This window comes from Neolamprologus brichardi, chromosome 16 (genome assembly GCF_056152115.1).
Source record: "Neolamprologus brichardi isolate AB-2024 chromosome 16, ASM5615211v1, whole genome shotgun sequence".
NCBI lineage: Eukaryota > Metazoa > Chordata > Actinopteri > Cichliformes > Cichlidae > Neolamprologus > Neolamprologus brichardi.
The window spans coordinates 2,395,423-2,413,678 of record NC_142119.1 but is presented as its reverse complement, the minus strand read 5'-3'; the positions used below and the strand labels follow the sequence as shown (position 1 = coordinate 2,413,678).

Below are 18,256 nucleotides of genomic sequence, written 5' to 3'. Positions count from 1 at the left end.
TCCTATTATATCAAATTAATAAAGAAGCAAATGAATACAGAAATATAAATTTTATTTTAAAATTATATTTTATGTATTTTCAGTGATTTAATGGCAGTTAAATTTTCTTTTAAGTTAAGTTTCCTTTTGAGTTATTTGTTTACTAGATATTTGTTTGAAATTGTCGGTTTTGGTCCCCCATAGAGAAACACATGAATAAATCCACTAAAATTCTTAAGTGCGTTTACGCCCTAAAATTGTGTCGTATCTCTCCCATCATATTTTACAAAAAAAGTAACAGAGGTGACGTAGATGAAGCCTTAACAACCTAAACAGCCCGTTAAAGCCCTTATTCATACCTGTTTGATCAGCTTATTTTGAAAAGATTCACTCTACAATGTCTCTGCTATTATTCATTTTTGTATAGTCCCTAAAAGGTGAGGTTACCTGGGTAAGGAGGTGATTTTCCCCCACTTCTCCACGCAGAATCGGCGAGGTCCGTTACTTCCTCGTAGTGAGGCAAAGCCCTCATAGGGAATGCTGGAGGTGCCCGTCACAAACTGGAGAGAAGAGAGTCAAGAAAAGGATGAAATGTAGTCAGTGTTCAGGCCATAAAAAGTTTGGGTTATTTCATTTACTCTGAGGTTCTTTGTTTCAGTGTTAAATAAATCAGAAAACTGAATACACCTTGTTTAAATAAATGGGACATTCCTGCAGAATTAGAAAACATATTAAAAAATGTAATTGCAGGCGGTGTCCACACGGGGGCATCCTGTGTGCATGCGCTCCCCCTCGTGCCCTACCTGCAGCAGCCTCAGCCTCTGCTCGTTGTTGAATCTTTCCACAGCCGCCCAGAACCAGCGAATCACTATGTGGTTGTCATGGTAACCTGTGGGGAGATAAGACAGCGATGGTGCATGAGTCAGACGAATAACAAATAATAAGGGCGTCCGTCCCCCTGTTCCTGAGGTTTGTGAGCTGGCTCTGCTGCTTAATGTTTGATGGACACAGCGGTTTGGTGCGTCTCAGTCGATTCGTCCATTAAAAGCTCCCTGACACTGAGTCATAGCCGATTGTCAGCTCGAGTTTTGTTCTGTCTCTCAGCTGCTGGCGGCTTTTCAACTTTGCTGGCCAGAACCCTAAAAAGCCTTTTAATGTGATGGCTTTGGACACCGCCACCTGCAGCCTGACTGTACACCGCATACGCTGTAATAACTCCAAAGGTTTGAAGCTTATTGCAGAGTAACATTAAGTGAAGTCCAGTACAGCTGATTTAATCCCTTGTTCACAGGAGAATTATTATATATTGTGAAAAACAACTTAATTAATTTCAGGTAAGACTTCAGTCTTTTCAGATTAATTAAAGGGGCTTTGTTCAGTTCATTTTAAACTTCAAAATTTTATTCTAGGGTAGCTTTGTATGGTTTTCTGTTCGAATGAATCCTTCCTTATCTTAAGTTGGGCACTGGTGCAGTCATATAAACACCAAAAAAAACTTCTTCCTCTTCAAAGTCAGTTGACGCTGAGGCCAGTCAGAGGCTTCAGCTATCGACCCCTCCTTGAGCCTGGTTCTTTGGAGGTTTCTTCCTGTTAAAATTGAGTTTTTCCTTCCTACTGTCACTGGGGTCTGATCGTTCGGGTTTTCTCTAATATTTTCTAATATTGTATGGTTGTTACCTTTCAACATAAAACCCTTTTAAGGTGGCTGTCTTGTATTTGTTAGGCGACAAGATGCTTACATACACATACAAGAATGATTCTCATAAATACAGCTGGTCTTGGATCAGTATTTGAAATCTGTAGACACCCAAAGCCAAGGTGTCAGTATCAGAAACAAAATAGGTAGGACTGCTTGTGTCCCTCAAACAGTAGAAAGAAAAACTGAATTACAACCACCTTCATTTTAGGGGCTAGAGACATTTAAACAAATGCACCTATTTGAACTTTCTTCTGGGTGAAGATGGATTTTTTAAATGTTTTTTATTAGTAGTGCGTAATCTTATTTCCTTGCATCTCCCTGAGTGTTAAAATCACTGGACCAGTTGAGATGAATGAATAAGGAAATACTTTTCAGACCAGAGGTTCAGTGGCTGCGGCACACTTGTGAATGAACATGTTGCAGGACTGGAGGCGGGGCATGCATTAGGCTAAGCGCCCCCCCCACACACAGCTTTCCATACCTCCTCTGTACTCTGTGTTGTTCCTCCAGTCTGCCAGGTCGATCTCTGCGGTGCCTGCAATAACCAGCTCCAGCTCCCTGGCATCAAACACCGACACCAGCCGCACATCCACCACCTAACACACCAAACCACACACACAAACATTGGTGAAAACACAGTGCAGCCTATTTATTTATCTATCACAAATTCTTTATTACAGTCCTCCCACCTACATCTGACTGCTGGCGGAAGATCCTTTTTGTGCAGTGACACATCACTGTGGGAAAAGTTTCCATCAGTTTGTTTACAGTAAACTCTGGATTTAGAAAAGCAGGGCGCACAAAGGCCTGGATGTCTGTCGTCTTGCCAGGGGAAGGATTAAAGCAGCGGGTTTGGGCTTATACTGTTTATTTAAAAAAAAAAAAAAAGGGGGGGGGGGGGGGGGGGAACTGACATAAAAACACATTACAACCCACTCCTCATCACTCTGTCTTTTCTTTGTATGACAGCAGGCTATCAGATCTATTTTCCTGGAGTGTTAAAGGGACAGCTACATATTTTTCCTTTGGCCTGCAGCGCTGTTTATCCATCTAAATTGTTCTGACGTTGACTGCCAAGTTTTGGAGACATCTGCCTTCTCTTGAATGTAATAAATGGTAGAAGTTACATTATGGTGCCAAAAAAATCCATTTTAATAACTCAGCAGCTATGTCTCTGTCCAGAAATAATGACCTGGTTACTCAAAAAATAAAAAATAAAAGTCTACTAACTGTTGAGAGCAGCTTTGCGCAGGAACTATTTTCTTTCTTCTGTCTACATCCGCCAAGCAAAAGAAGAGTGCAGCTATCTGATAATACAGCTCAGCCGAGGAGCGACTCCATTAATGTTTCCTGTTCTGTCACGTTGTCAGTAGTCACACGGGGTGACCAGGTGGGCAGCATTTTTATCTCTCGTCTCCCTGTCCCACATTTTGATTGGCTCTGTTTCTGACCCTCTTCTTAAAGTCTCATTCATTAAAAGCTTTTAATGAAAGGCTGTCACGTTTGATCTCCGCAGGTTAACAAATCGCCTTCTTTCACTAGTGATCAGTGATCACAAAGACACAAAGCTATGCAGATTTTTGTAGAAAATGATGAAAATGATCACAAATAAAAGGAAAAGCGGTCATAACATAGACCTTTTTCTTATTTTTATCTCCAGAAGCATGGAGCTGATGGATCCTCACTGAAACCCAAACAACTCTAGACAAAAAAGCAGCTGAAACAACAGTTTTAAAGGTATTTGAGGCATAAAGGAGAATACAAACATAGACTAAATTTCAGCACCTTTTCACACATTCAGAAGACATGCCCTTCATATGCTGAATGCCTCTCAGGATCAATACACTTACTGTTTGTCCCACATTAAGTTTGTTGTTACCCAAGTAGCGCGTCCACTTGTTATGGGTGGATTTTCTAAAGTAAATGTACAGTTGATGATTTCTGGAAAGAGACTTAATATTTATTAAAGCGGCCAGTGAGTGTTTACATAAAGTGCCTAATGTAATCTAACATAATCTAAGTACTCATTGTGCAGAATCATATTACTGCGGCATAACCAATGCAGAATTATATATGAGTAAGCTTATATTAAAAATCTACAAAATAAGAAGCAATGGAGCCTTAAAAATACTTTGTCTGGAGTAAAAAGTACAAATACTATGTAAGTTACATTACACCACTGCTGCTATCCATGCTCTCATATAATAATAAGATTAACAACACTCTGACAACCCCTCTAGATAAAACAGGCGAGATGAATAACTAAAACCTTAACACACCAGCACTTTAACTAGAAAGCATTCTCGGCTTTGTCAATATTTCAAAAGATTTTGAGCACAGGTTTAGCTGCCGTTACTGCACCACAACAGGTACCTCCAGGTAATCTTTTTCATTGAATTACTTTAATGCCCATAATGACAAGAGAGCTAACATCACAGACATCTAATAAAGAGTTAGCACATCACAGTGTAGATCGCTTAAATGCTAACTTGTCATTTGCTCCTTTGGCATTATCGTGAGCATATCTAGCCCTTCAACTTGAAGCTGCATCATCGTGCACTGCTGCAAATGCCAGATGTCCATTTGGGTTAGCACTGGTTCAAAAAGAAAGAGGATTTTCAGCCAGCTACTGCAATAACGCAGCCATACTGCGTCACCGGTATTGATCGATGGGGTTGATAATACCTATTATGTGCTATAAAGGAGAAAATTGTACTTATTGTTATTTTAACTGGGGCTCATGGTATCAATAAAGCACAAGCATTTTTCAAGTCAGTACTTAAAATTATGTTCAGGTACCAATAAAAACATTAAATCAGTCCCTCTGCTCATACGGGCCATCTAAAGTCTCGGTCGTGAGCACTTTAAGATAAAAAGAAGCCAATATGAATAACAGAAATTAAAACATCAAGAAAAAATATTCATGCTGTCACATTTAAAATGGACCTTTTATGCTTTCGCTTATGTTATTCATATACATACATATACATGTTCTTAATCCCTGTGAACCAGAAGCTGAAAGTTAAAACAGAACTAAACACTCTTTATTATTATTTTTGGATCTCTATGTTGTTACAAAAAGGGGATATCCTTATATGGGTAGCTCAGAGTGCAAAAGCCCCTCCCAGCTAATTCAAAATTCTGCATGTGAGGAGCAGCCAATCAGAAGAATGGGGAGGAGCTAAAACTGCTTCTTTCAGCCAGAAGATGAACTGAGGGACCAAGCATGATAGATCCCCTTTTAATCACACAATTATTTAATTGTAGACTAAAAACAACAATATTTATACAGAAAAATGATAGATAAATTAAAAATTAGTTTCTCTAATCAAATACAGATATAGATATGGCTGACCATCATAAACTTATAAACTACCTTGAATGGTGTTTTGGTACTAGGGATGCAAGACTTGCTTTGTCCTCCCCCTACATCCTCAGGCTCTCTGGCATCCCCCAGGGCTCAATCCTGGGTCCCATTTTTGTTCTTTATCAGTATGCTTCCACTCAGATAATCCATAAATATAGTTTGAATTTCAACTGTTAAGCAGCTGACGAATCTTTAAATCTGATCCAGAAATTTTCAGGCCTATACCCTTGGAAATCTGTCCTCCCACATGAGGAATTCTCTGTATTTCTGTTTTGAAAGATGCCACACAAATAAAGTTGTATTTATTTATTTAGTTATGCATTTATTTGAGGCCTTTAGTTGGATTTTGGGGATGCCCCTAAAACCCCTTTGAGGATTTTAGCATTGTTTATCTTGTCTTTTTGACACCTCTAACATTTGTAACACCGGCACTGTACCTCGTAGAAGCCTCGGACCAGGCTCTCTGTCTGCTGGGCCACGCCTCTCTCGATGCGCCATTTGACCATTCGCTCAATATACTCCTTCTTGTTCTTTTCTGACACAGGGATGCCAGCCCCGCCCGGCTTAAGCTCTCGCTCTGTGATCTGCAGATTTACAGAGGAATAACACATAAAATTTGCGGTCTGCTTTTGTTGTTCCACGGCGCCGCCACAGACTGAAGACGCACCTGTCCAAAGACCTCCTCGTTCACAGTGAAGGTGAGGTCCAGCATGTCTTCGATGTCATTGTCCTTCATCCACTGCAGACTCTGATGGAACTCCTCATCCAGGAACTCCAGATCACTCAGGTCACACGGGCTGCATGAATAAGGGTCACAGCGGGGTCAACAAGTGGGGATGACCTGCTCATTAATCATCGTCAGCTGATTTTAAGAAGTAAGGCTGAAGGTTAATTATACAAAGTATGGAGATGAAGCATAGGTATGTGTCAAATCCTTTGCTGATCTTTTGAATGCTTTTGCATAATTTCCACGTGTTATTATTGTCAGGAAAATATGCACGTTCACTTGCTCTGTTGGTTATACTAAGATCATTCAGCACTATATTGGACTGAACATATGACATTTCATTTGATAAATGCTTATCTGTGCACTAATGGTGATAAAGCCAAGAACACATCGCTGCTGCCCAAGAGGTTAAGAACACATTTAATACAGCATCTGTCCTCAGTGCAGACATTTGGCAGCGTTTCAGGTTGTTTGGACAAAGCTTAATAAGGGAGCTGCTCCTACTGACAGGAGAAGCAGACAGCTGCTGACTGACTGAAACATTCAAGGTCTTATTTGGTCAGGGAGGAAGTGCTGGTACCCTGCATGCTGACTTGCAATGAATGGAAGCAGGCTGAGGCACTTACATGCGAAGAAGCCCCTTATAGAAAGGACGGGTAAAAAAGGCATCCAGCAGGTACTGATGAACAAGGGCCAGCCCCAGGATGCGCCCGCTGAAGCGAAACCTGCATAAAACATGGAAAATATGTGTGAATACAGACAGCAGCAACATCAGGACCGCAGCGATCTTGCTTTCTTTCACACTGTCTAAACAACACAGGAACCAGATTCTACATCTTTTCCTGTGGATGCAAAAACATTGTGCCATAGTCTGCTGCACCTTCCACACATTATGTTCATGTTATGATATCTAAAACTCTCTTGATTGAGGACCCAACAAATAGAGACAACAAATAAGAATCTTAAAGATGGTTTGTGAGAACAAGATTGACGTTGGCAGAACAAATCCCAACCAGGAGGGAAGATAACAAACAATTTGGTATCTGCATCATATTTTAAAGATGCTTCTCGATCCTATCTGGTTGTGAAACTTCTATAACATCAGAAAATTGTCTTTGTTCTTTCAAACATAGGTTTGGCTTGATAATTGCCTCTACTGTACGATATAACAAACAACTTTCCAAAAACTGCAGTTCCTTTAACGGCCACTTGAGGCTGGCTCCAGCAGTGAATCAGTCCCCATAGACTCCCATGTTAAAATGTCCAACTTTACAGCAAAAATAAACATGTTTACAGCCTGATACAAAAACAGTTTTGTTCTTTATAACCAATCTCCAACTTCATCACAGCTGCATGAGAGTTGATTTTTCCTCCTAATTCACTATTTGGATACTAGTAAAGCTTAAATCTAGGGATGTAACTGCTTTAAATATGGTGTCACTATAGAGCTGGAGTCCCTGAACTGGACATTTTTTGGAGCATTTTTAATGGAAACTGCCTAATAACATGGCGATTCAAGAAGGTTCAGTGAGTGAAATTCTAGTAAAGATCCTTCTTCAAAAAAAGAAAAACACAAGAAACTAAGTGAGTCCATCCTACCTGACCACCAGGTGTACTTAAATAGAATTTTCATGTATCTGTACTTTACTAGAGTATTTATTTTACTCCCCATATCTTTACATAAATATCTATAGCATCTACTGTCTTAGGTTTAATACATTTGAGGGAAGTATTTATCTCCCAGCCCTGCATGCCTTCAAACATCAAACACATTTAAAGCTAAATGGAGGAAACAATGACACATAAAAGAGAATCCTATCAGTGTATCTGTGCTTATCGGTTACAAAGAGATGAAAGAGCAAAAAACACATAACTTGTCCACCATTCATGGTGCTATACTCTGGGGTTAAAGTGGGCCAGAATGATCTGGGTTGGTGGTCACAGCACTACAAATGATCTTAGGGTACCCCCACCTGCCATATCCCACTTCAACCCCTAACTGTGCTCATTTTCCTGTTTAGGTGTTGAGGCAGAGTCACATTCTACAACGTATGTGACAGCAAATAGATCAAATTCTCTCGCTTTCTCTCTGCTCACGTTCTGCATGGCAGTGTTCAAAAGGAGTACATTCACTAGAATCAGATAGATAGATCTGATTCTAGTGAATGTACTCATTTGCACTCAGAAATATTGTGTATTTAGAAATACACAATATAATATCTCTAGCACTAACTACCAAGTATCTGAGTCTGATACACTGATAAAGATTAGAGAGGCAGCTTGCTAAAAAAGCTAGTGAACATTACCTGATACTAAATATGGTCACTTCTGGCTCCAAAAAAAGTAACACGGCAGCAGCCAGCACACTGTTGTTGAAACCGGTGAGCGATATCATGGTGGCTGCATCCAGCTTTCACATAAACAGTATACCTATATATATATTTAAGCCACATAAACCCTCCCTACACTCTTATACCTCATGGGGCGATCGTGGCTCAAGAGTTGGCAGCTCGTCTTGTAATCGGAAGGTTGCCGGTTCGAGCCCCGGCTCGGACAGTCTCGGTCGTTGTGTCCTTGGGCAAGACACTTCACCTACCGCCTACTGGTGACGGCCGGAGGGGCCGATGGCGCGATATGGCAGCCTCGCCTCGGTCAGTCTGCACCAGGGCAGCTGTGGCTACAACTGTAGCTGCCTCCACCAGTGTGTGAATGTGAGAGTGAATGAATAGTGGAATTGTAAAGCGCTTTGGGTGCCTTGAAAAGCGCTATATAAATGCAATCCATTGTTATAAAAAATCTAAAAAAATAATAAAATAAAATAATAAAAAAATACCTATAAGAAACAGAAACCTGTGATATAATGAAATTCCGGCAATATAAATTTACAGATAAATCTGCAATGTAGCAAGTCTGCAATGTAGCACAGGAATACTATAGTCTATGGTTCATGTTACTAAACCTGTTTTCCATGTTACTCAGACCTCCATCCATCCATCCACTGAGCAAAAAACTGACTTGTGACAGACTGCTGATCCAAATTTCCACACAGCTCTCCACAAATTGCTTCCATTTTGGGATCAGCATTCAGGACAGATAAAATTAACACCTTACATTTAGCACAGGAGCACACACAGCAACAAACAAACAAACAGGCAGGCAGAGATCACAGGCTGACAGAAACCTCACCATTCGTGGTGGTTGTCCACGAAGGCAGACATGGGGCTGATCTGGACAGTGTACGTGTCATTAGCTGAATATTCAAACAGCCCATAGTATGGGTTGAACAGCTCTCTGGATACCAAGAAGAAAAACTCTCTGGAGGGTCCGCTGTAGTCCAGCCTGCAACACACAAACAAAATGAGAGTACACATGCATATGAACCTTGATGACTCTGGCTGATGATTGGATCAGAGGAAGAACGCATTTAGTGTTTATGGGATTTTGCAGCCTCACAATCACGATACTTCTGCACTGGAAACAAGAGACGGGTACAGGCGTATAAAATGATTTGTTGTTAAATTTGGTGACATTTAATTTCCTGCTATTGTCTCCTTTGTTTTGTTTTCTTTAAACTGACTTTTAAAGCTTTATTAAGTTATTCTACCGGTCCTAGATTCTCTCTCTCATGTACACAGTCAGCGCAGGTGAAACAATAACTGAAACATGAGGTAGATTTTCGGTTTTTGGCTGCTACGATGAAGGGCCTGTTGTTCAGTTCATTTTTGCAATCCTGTATGCTGATGTTATAAACAATCATTCCTGCACTGTGGCGATGTGCGTTAAACATTATGCTTTGAAACTTGAGATGAGAACAGAAAACTCTACCCTGCATGAGGTGAGCAAACATCTCATGTTATTAAGAACAGTAACGCCAATGAAATGGAGGTAAATGTGTTTCTCTGACCCGTCCTCGCCTACAAAGCTGACGTAAAGCTTGCTCCTCTGCAGGTCTTTACGGGAGTAGCACATGATCTGGTTAAAGGCGTCCTCCAGAAGGTGATCTCTGCGTATGATGAGCCTGGGGGTATACACACACACACACACACACACACACACACACACACACACACACACACACACACACACACACACACACACACACACGGTTATAGAAACAGAGCGCCAACTATAAACCACTACTGATGAAAACATACAATCATCTTTTGATTAAAATGGTCCGGACTGAAATACACTGCTGAAAATAAAATATTAAAGGAACACCTTTTAATCAGAGTATAGCATCAAGTCAGTTAAACCTCTGGGATACTGATATGGTCAGAGGGTGAACAGGTGAACTAGAGGAGCATCAGTGAGACAACCCCCACAACACAAACGGTTTTACAGGTGGGGCTCACTGACATTTTTTCCTTCCTCATTCTTTTTGATTGTTTTTCCTCTAGTTTTGCATTTGGCTAGGTTCAATGTCACTACTGGTAGTGTGAGGTGATACCTGGACCCTAGTTGCACAGGTAGTCCAGCTCCTCCAGGATGGCACATCAATATTTTAGAGATATTTTATAAATCCAGAGGCGACAGAGACTTCGGAGTTTTGCCTCCTGAAATGTGGAACGAGTCAGGCAGTCTCCATTTGTTGCTGACTTTAAATTAATATAGACATTTTCTCTTTGGCTTTTAATCCAGTGTTGTTATCGGTCTTAAACTCTTACCCTTTGTATGTGCCTGTACTATTTCAAATGTTCCCTAGGTTCTATGAATGAACTTATAGCGGATTAATTGCTTTATTCTTGTTCTCTCATTTCTTGTGCAGCACTTCTGTCAGCTGTTATGTTGTTTTTTTAAGTGCTTTAGAAATAAAGTGATGATCAATACGTCATTACAGTCTCAAGAGCAGGAGGAGATCCCGGGAGATGGACTCTAGGAGAGCTGGACAGGCCCGTAGGAGGCTCTTAACACATCAGCAGGACCAGTATTTGCTCCTTTGTGCAGGAAGGAACAGGACGAGCACTGTCAGACACATGCTAGACGCACTGTGTCCTGGGTTCTTCCTGGTGCATGACAAATGCCCTGACTCACGTGGCAAGACTATGCAGGCAGTTCCTGCGAGATGAAGGAATTGCTCTTTATCTCACAGGAACTCCCCTTGAGCATTTTGTGTGAGTCCATCCAATGCCATGAGGCTTCACCTCAGACTGACCAGGTGCTCAGTGATGTCCAGATCTGTTAGGAGATCCCCCAGGACACCAGCCGTCCTCTCATTAGGATTATGGGGGCATTAGAAACTACGAAGTACTATTTTTAGTTGGTGCAATTCAATTTCATCAGAATGGAATAGTATCACTTTTTCACTTTGATTTTTGGGGCGTCTTTATATTCAGCCCTCTATAAGTTAATCATTTTAATTTCCATCAAACAATGTGACATTCATGTATTACCCAGTCCATATCATTATTGATATCCAGCATGATTTTTTTCCTATTGAGGTCTGAGGTATGTTCATACTGTTCCTTTAATTTTTTTTGAGCAGTGTATATGTAAAGCCTAATTTTAGGGTTATACCTAACGCTAAACCCGTGATGGTGTGCCTCCTGAAATTTAATTCGCCCTCCTACCTGTTTATGATTTTGAACAGAACATGCAGTTTTTATTCAGAAATAACATTTTTTATTTTAATTTAGAAATCAGCATTCATTAATTCATCTTTTTGGAGCTTTTAGACCTACTTGACTTTCCCCGGTCCCTGTCCATAACCCTTTGTCTCCAGCTTTCGATAGAAGTTCCTCAGTTTGGCCTCAAAATCTCGTTTATATGGAGCTGGGGCGCGGGCATTAGCTCGCTGGGTACCTGAGATGTAAATGACAGTAAAAAGCACAATGAATGCAAAGCAAGAGAAAGAGCAAGAACAAAAAGAGGAGCACAGACGAGTAAAGACAGATAAATGGATACAGGGAGACAGAAATAAAATTAAATCTGAATGTTCCCGAGCAGAAATTGAGTAAAGCTTGAGTGATTGTGTAGACAATCAGAAATAGCGCATGCAGGTTAATCCTGGATTGTTTTGGGGGGATTTGTTTTGTTAAAGCTTTTAATAATTTTAGAGCAAATACACGTCTCAGTGATCAGAGCTCAGCTCAGCATAAAGAGGTGAAAAGAAAAACACTAATAACAGCGCTGCAAAGAAAATGTTTGTTTTGAACCAAGTCTGACAAGGACGCATTCCAAAAAGCTTCTTTGAATAAAGTGTGCTGGATTTTTATCGAAACAATTCTCTTAAATAAAGTACATTGTTTCGAGAGGTGGTAAGTGCTTTGCAGCCTTTTGTGTTTTCTATCAGGGTGTGTGGCTCCCTTTATCTGTTCCTGTCTCCTTTCAGTGTCATCCTGCAGAGAATTATGACAAAATGCTGGAGCAGAAGTCTGAAACTCTCAGCATCGACAGCATAGGGGGAGGATGTTTTAGCAACACCGGTGGGCTGGCAGGAGAAGAAAAAGAGATGAACAGCCTGGTGGAGCTTTGGGATAAAATATATTCCAAATATGGAAGGTGGGTCAGCACAGATAAAACCACACATAAAAAGCCTGAAAGTACCTTGGTGCTTTTATATCCGAACGTGGATCGAAACTGGAAGTCAAGGCCAAGAAAACCAGAACTACAGACACAGTTTCCAGATTGAAACCAGGATGAAGACTCATTCTCATCTTAATATTGAGGTTGGACAGCTGACTTTGTGTGGTGGATTAATCTTAAAGGATGCTACTTTAATCCCAAATCATCAACACACAGAGTCCAGGCAGGAGAATGAGCTCTGTGTTCAGCATCTGCAGCTCTTAACACAGATTCGTCTTGAAATCATCTCTCGCTTTCTTTCTCTCTCTCTCTCTCTTTTAATTTAAATAAGCAAGAACCTCAGAGGCAAATAAAGCCAATCCAGAAGTCTCAAAAGTGCAGTTCCTCTAGTGGCCACTTGAGGCTGACTCTAAAGGTGAGTCAGTCCACAGACTCCCATTTTAAAAAGTCACGTTTAAAGCACAAATAAACATGTTTACAGCCTTCCCAAAGATCCGAGGCATTCGTTACAAATATTATGGGATCACAAGGTAATGGTGAAAGAAGACACGAGACTAAAAATCTGGACGTTGGACCAACAGAAATCCAGACTCAGAAGTGTTGTTACACTTTAGCAACGTCACAGTTACATCATTGTTACTGCGCTGTTACAATGTAACAAGACAGAAGTCACAGAATAGTTACACTGCAGATACACCACAGCTGCTGGTAATTACACCATAGATACAACATAATTTTACTGCAATGACTACAACTGCACAGGAGCTACACCATAACATGTCAAAGTTACACTTGTGATGACACAGGAAATACACCATAAATATGCTGTAGTTACTCATCATTACTCATATAATTTAGGTATATTGATTATAAACCGTTAATAAAGTTTATTATGTAAGACAGCATATACACGAACATTTTCATTTTACAGTTTTTATTATATAAAAGTGAGAATTTAATAAATGCTGGGTTGATGCAGACAGTGAAACAGAGACTCACCGGGGGAACTCTGTGGAGAGGAGAGGCAGTAACCTGGGTGGAGTAATGGCGGTACATATGACATCACCTCCTCCTCAAATAAGCTGAAGATGAGAGAGAGAGAAAGAGAGAGATACACACAGAGAACACTGTAAGGCAGCATAAAGGAAATGATACGCCTTCAGGCAGCGTTAGTCCTCACAAACACACACACACACACACACACACACACACAGGGTAGCAGGAATGCAATATTGCAGGTTGCTTATATATAAAATCAGGCAGGCTGCAAAGCCAGCCACTTCACATGAGTCAGCACGTAATTATGACTGTAAATACTACTTGTAGGTCAAATAATCATGTGTGATGTCCACAAATATTTTACTTCAGAGGCAAAAAGGTGACATAAGGTACCAATTTATGACATTTCATAGGTGGTGATCATTTTGACCAGCAGGCTCTGTCCCCACACAGACACACCTGCAGGACTCACCTCAGCAGCATGACGAGGTCAGCGTCACTGGAGAGGCGAGCCAAGCCGTTGACTCCCTCGCTGCGAATAAACTGCACTTTCTCCCTGCAAACACACACACACACACTTTAGGGGGCTAACCAGATGCAGTCCATCAAGATTAAAGGTTAAACGTGTTCAGTTTGACTGATGGCGATAATGGAGGCGCGGGAGGCCGGACTGAGACCGAGATGGAGACTGAGAGAGAGGCATACTTGAGCGAGTGGTTCCTGGCGAGCTCAGGCTGCCTTTCCTGCAGGATCTCAAATATATTGGGTTGCCGTAGAAACGCCACTATCTTGTCATTGTAGGCTGGAAGAAAAAGAGGAGAGAATCAGTATGTGTGATTTCACTTTATTCTTGCATCCACACGTGGAAGTTTAAGTCTGTCCGACTCACCCACAGGCACCACGTCGTGGTACTGACTCCGACTGGAGCCACTGAAGGTGCTGGAGGGGCGGGGCAGGACGGGCGGGTTGGTTTGGCGAGAGTCATCCACCACCTGTGACAACAGTAAACACTACAGTTCAGGTCGCATCCTAGTTCTGGGACCGACCCACCAGTTGGTCCAGCTCGGCCTCTGGGACTATTAGTTCATGTATAATCTCACTGTTTCTCTAAAGGATACCATGAGGTCACATTTATAACTAGCACAAAATACACTACATTATATTTAGTTAAGTATTAACTCATCTAAGCCATTGAATTCAGGTGTTCCAGTCACTTCCATGGCCACAGGTGTATAAAATTAAGCAGACTGCTTCTACAAACATTTGGTCGCTCTCAGGAACTCAGTGAAATCTACCGTGGTACCATGATAGGATGTAACCTGTGCAACAAGTCCAGTCGTGAAATTGCTACTAAATCACTATTAAATAATCCACAGTCAACTGTTAGTTGTATTGGAGTGGTAAGTGGAAGAGACTGGGAACAGCAGCAACTCAGCCACAAAGTGGTAGAAAACATAAAACCATAGAGCAGATGCTGAAGGGCATAAAGCACTGAGGTTACCAACTTTCTGCCAAGTCAAACGCTACAGACCTCCAAGCTTCATATGGCCTTCAGATTAGCTCGTCCGCCTTGACATGTGCATAGACGGCTTCATGGAAAAGGTTTTCATGGCTAAGGAGCTGCAGCTAAGCCTTACATTACACATTACAAGTGTCAGATGCAGTGCTGTAAAGCATGGTACCACTGGACTCTAGAGCATTGGAGACATGTTCTCTGTAGTGATGAACGCTTCTCTGTCTGGCAGTCTGATGGATCAGTCTTGGTTTGCTGGTTGCCAGGAGACGGTACTTGTCTGACTGCATTGTGTCAAGTGTAAAGTTTAGTAGAGGGGGGGAATATGGTGTGGGGACTGCGAGCCAGGCCTTCTCATCCAACATCAGTGTCTGACCTCACAAATGTGCCTCTGGGAGAATGTCCAAAAATTCCCATAAACCTTCCCTGAAGAGTTGAAGCTGTTACAGCACGGCCGGTATCACATTAGACACACACATTTTCATGTGCATGTGTCAGAAGCAAACTGATGTACGCAAAATAGTCTAGACCTGGTGCAATGATGCTGGAGAGTTTGAAGCGTCTTAATACTGCAGATATAAACTGTGAGTTCAACCCATAAAAGCAGCTAAACGTTATGACTGCACGTGTCACAGAGCATCATTTTAGATCTTCAGCATCCTTTACATGTTGAATTCCAGATGCTTCCATTTCAGATTTCTCCCCACAGGTAGCACTAATAGAGAGACACTCTCATTTATCATATCCACTTTTTATTTTAAACGAAGTCTAACCCAGGAAGTCATCTCATTTCTCTTTAATATTTTCTTCAGTTCAATTAGTCTACTGTCATTACAAGGAAAGTCACGCGCAGGCTCTCCTTTGTTTAACTACCTTACCTTGATATATTACTGTCACACGGTCCTGGCTCATGCCCTCGTCACCTCTCGTTTGAATTATTGTAATTATTGTCATTTTCTTTGGACCACCAAAACAGAAAACCCTGCAATCGACTCCAAATGGGACAGAACTGCAGCAAGAGTCATCGCCTGCACCCAGTTTGCTGATCACATTACAGCTACTCTCATCAGCTTCACTGGATCCCGATTCCTCAACACCTCCTATACAGTAGGATTAGAAATGTGTTTTAATATTGGTCTTCTTTTTAGTTTTGTGTTGTGTGGCGTGATCGTGGCTCAAGAGTTGGGAGGTCGCCTTGTAATCGGAAGGTTGCCGGTTCGAGCCCCGGCTTGGACAGTCTCGGTCGTTGTGTCCTTGGGCAAGACACTTCACCCGTTGCCTACTGGTGGTGGTCAGAGGGCCCGGTGGCGCCAGTGTCCGGCAGCCTCGCCTCTGTCAGTGCGCCCCAGGGTGGCTGTGGCTACAATGTAGCTGCCATCACCAGTGTGTGAACGTGTGGATGACTGGATATGTAAAGCGCTTTGGGGTCCTTAGGGACTAGTAAAGCGCTATATAAATACAGGCCATTTACCATTTACCATTTGCACAGGGCCCTTGAGTACTTTAAAAGGCACCAAAAAATAAAAGGTATTATTATTATTACTCGAAGTAACATCTTTGCCACTAAGACGGCTCTCAAACTTACCTCCGGCTCTCTACACCGTTCTTGCTGGTTCAGAATAAAGACAAAAGTCCAAAAATTGGACCATCTTTCTTCTTTTGCACTATTTACACCCTAGAAACCATCAGATGGGTCCGATTTGAGACCTCGGAGCCTTATGTTTGACACCGCAGCTGCAGAATCTCACACAGCTGGACACATCTGAGATTCTCCCTCTAATAGTGAGCATTACTACCTTGATAATACCTGGACATGACTCTTGTTGCGAGATGCTGTTATATAAACACTTTTTACTCTATATTAAAGCTGCTGTGACGCATCCTTGATGGCTCCAACACAGGTGACGCCAACATTCAGAGTTTATGGACCGGTTTCAAACTGGCCTCTCTAAACATGCAAACCCTAAGCGTGCTCCAGGCAATGAGTGCTCTGCAGCAATGGCGAGTCTCTCACCTCCCCGGCACTGTGGCTGCGCTGGCGGCTCAGATGCTGGCGGTGGGCCAGCAGCCCGGTGGAGCGAGAACTCTGGAGGGGCAGCCGCGGGTCGATGAAGGTCGTGGAGCGACAGTTATGATCCACGAAGAAAGGCTGAGGGTTGAGGCGCACATAAACTAATCAGAAAATGTCACACGCAGCGCAGTGAAGGTGAAAACGGGCGTCATCGCGTGGCATACCTTCCCAGTGTGGTCGTGCTTCATCTCCCAACCCCGGGGAAGCTCCAGCTGCTTATTGGAGAACATGTTGAGGAAGGTGACGAGGTCGCGGTTGTGCTGGTAGCGCTCAAAGAAGTGAGTGTCTCGACGCACCTTGCTGATCATGTGCTTCAGGCAGGTGTTGCTCGTAAACATGCGATAGGCACTCTGAGGGGAGGTCATCAGGAAGAGACAGGAGAACCAATGATGCTATTTTCCTTTTTTATCTGAGACATACTGTTATTCAGGGTTTTTCCTACATGATTAGTGCAGTATCAGTACATCAGGTTTGAAAATAAGTGTGTACATGGAGTTGAATGTGGAGTTTTCTAACAGCTCAAGCAGTTAAAAAGCAGAAGTTATAAAGATCTTTATGTTGCATAAGAGGAAGAAGAAACAGATTAAACTAAAGTCAACACCTCACATGGAGCTAAAGGGGGCAGACTATAAGAGTCTCAATATCCCTAATATTAGTGACTACCCTGACAGAGGTCCCTTATGACCTCAGCCAAATATGTCAATGTGCTGATGTGATATTTGTAGTTCTTTATAGATCCTGGCCCATTTCTTAAAATACTACACTTATATTTTATTCTTTCTAATCAGTTTATTGTGATGTTGTGCAGGGAAGTATGACTAACTGAATGAGAACAGAGTGTGCGCAATTCCCAACATGACAATGAAAATATTTGAAATCTTCCACATCTGCACTCCAGATGTTTGCTCAGATTTAGTTTGAAGCATGGAAGAAAGAAAAGATGAAAAACAGCCTGACTCTGATGACCTCGTTGTAACGTGTTGTTAATCACTTGTCACTGATGCTGGCATACATATGCAGAAGAAAAGAAAACGATCCGTAACAAGTAACAGGTGACGATGTAATCTGTCAACTACTAGTTTCTGAAACTTGGACAGCTAAGCAGAAACATGAGCCTAAATGATTTTTGGTGACCTTGCGTATGTTAGATCTGCTCTACTGGTGTGTTGGACTGACAGGGTTTGAATGCAGCACGGTGAAGAAGTCGGGGCTGCACAGGAACTTGGCGCTGGGCGACTGGAGCAGCAGGGAGAGACGCGAGCGGCCGCTGGAGTGCGCGACGCCGCTTTCTCGTCTGTATTCTGAAACAGAAACGACATCCAGTCAAAGCCTGAGACACCAACCAAACCGACCACAGCAGCTTATGTCAGGAAAAC

General features: G+C 42.0%; 1 protein-coding gene across 3 annotated transcripts in view; it reads right to left on the bottom strand.

Moving 5' to 3' along the window:
* The window catches only part of hecw2a (HECT, C2 and WW domain containing E3 ubiquitin protein ligase 2a), a 47,239-nt gene that overhangs the window by 4,221 nt on the left and 24,762 nt on the right, over positions 1 to 18,256 (bottom strand). For 2 of the 3 annotated variants that reach the window (XM_087853159.1, XM_087853160.1), the window contains exons 14-29: positions 18,057 to 18,181; positions 17,045 to 17,230; positions 16,824 to 16,958; positions 14,186 to 14,306; positions 14,002 to 14,098; positions 13,769 to 13,852; positions 13,297 to 13,379; positions 11,454 to 11,574; positions 9,677 to 9,790; positions 8,959 to 9,111; positions 6,399 to 6,497; positions 5,713 to 5,842; positions 5,483 to 5,629; positions 2,160 to 2,274; positions 783 to 868; positions 427 to 539 (exon numbers count right to left, since the gene is read on the bottom strand). In XM_087853159.1, the coding sequence (XP_087709285.1) occupies positions 427 to 539; positions 783 to 868; positions 2,160 to 2,274; positions 5,483 to 5,629; positions 5,713 to 5,842; positions 6,399 to 6,497; positions 8,959 to 9,111; positions 9,677 to 9,790; positions 11,454 to 11,574; positions 13,297 to 13,379; positions 13,769 to 13,852; positions 14,002 to 14,098; positions 14,186 to 14,306; positions 16,824 to 16,958; positions 17,045 to 17,230; positions 18,057 to 18,181 (1,909 nt within the window). The remainder of the gene's footprint in view (positions 1 to 426; positions 540 to 782; positions 869 to 2,159; positions 2,275 to 5,482; positions 5,630 to 5,712; positions 5,843 to 6,398; positions 6,498 to 8,958; positions 9,112 to 9,676; positions 9,791 to 11,453; positions 11,575 to 13,296; positions 13,380 to 13,768; positions 13,853 to 14,001; positions 14,099 to 14,185; positions 14,307 to 16,823; positions 16,959 to 17,044; positions 17,231 to 18,056; positions 18,182 to 18,256) is intronic. The other variant, XM_087853161.1, reaches the window with a different exon arrangement.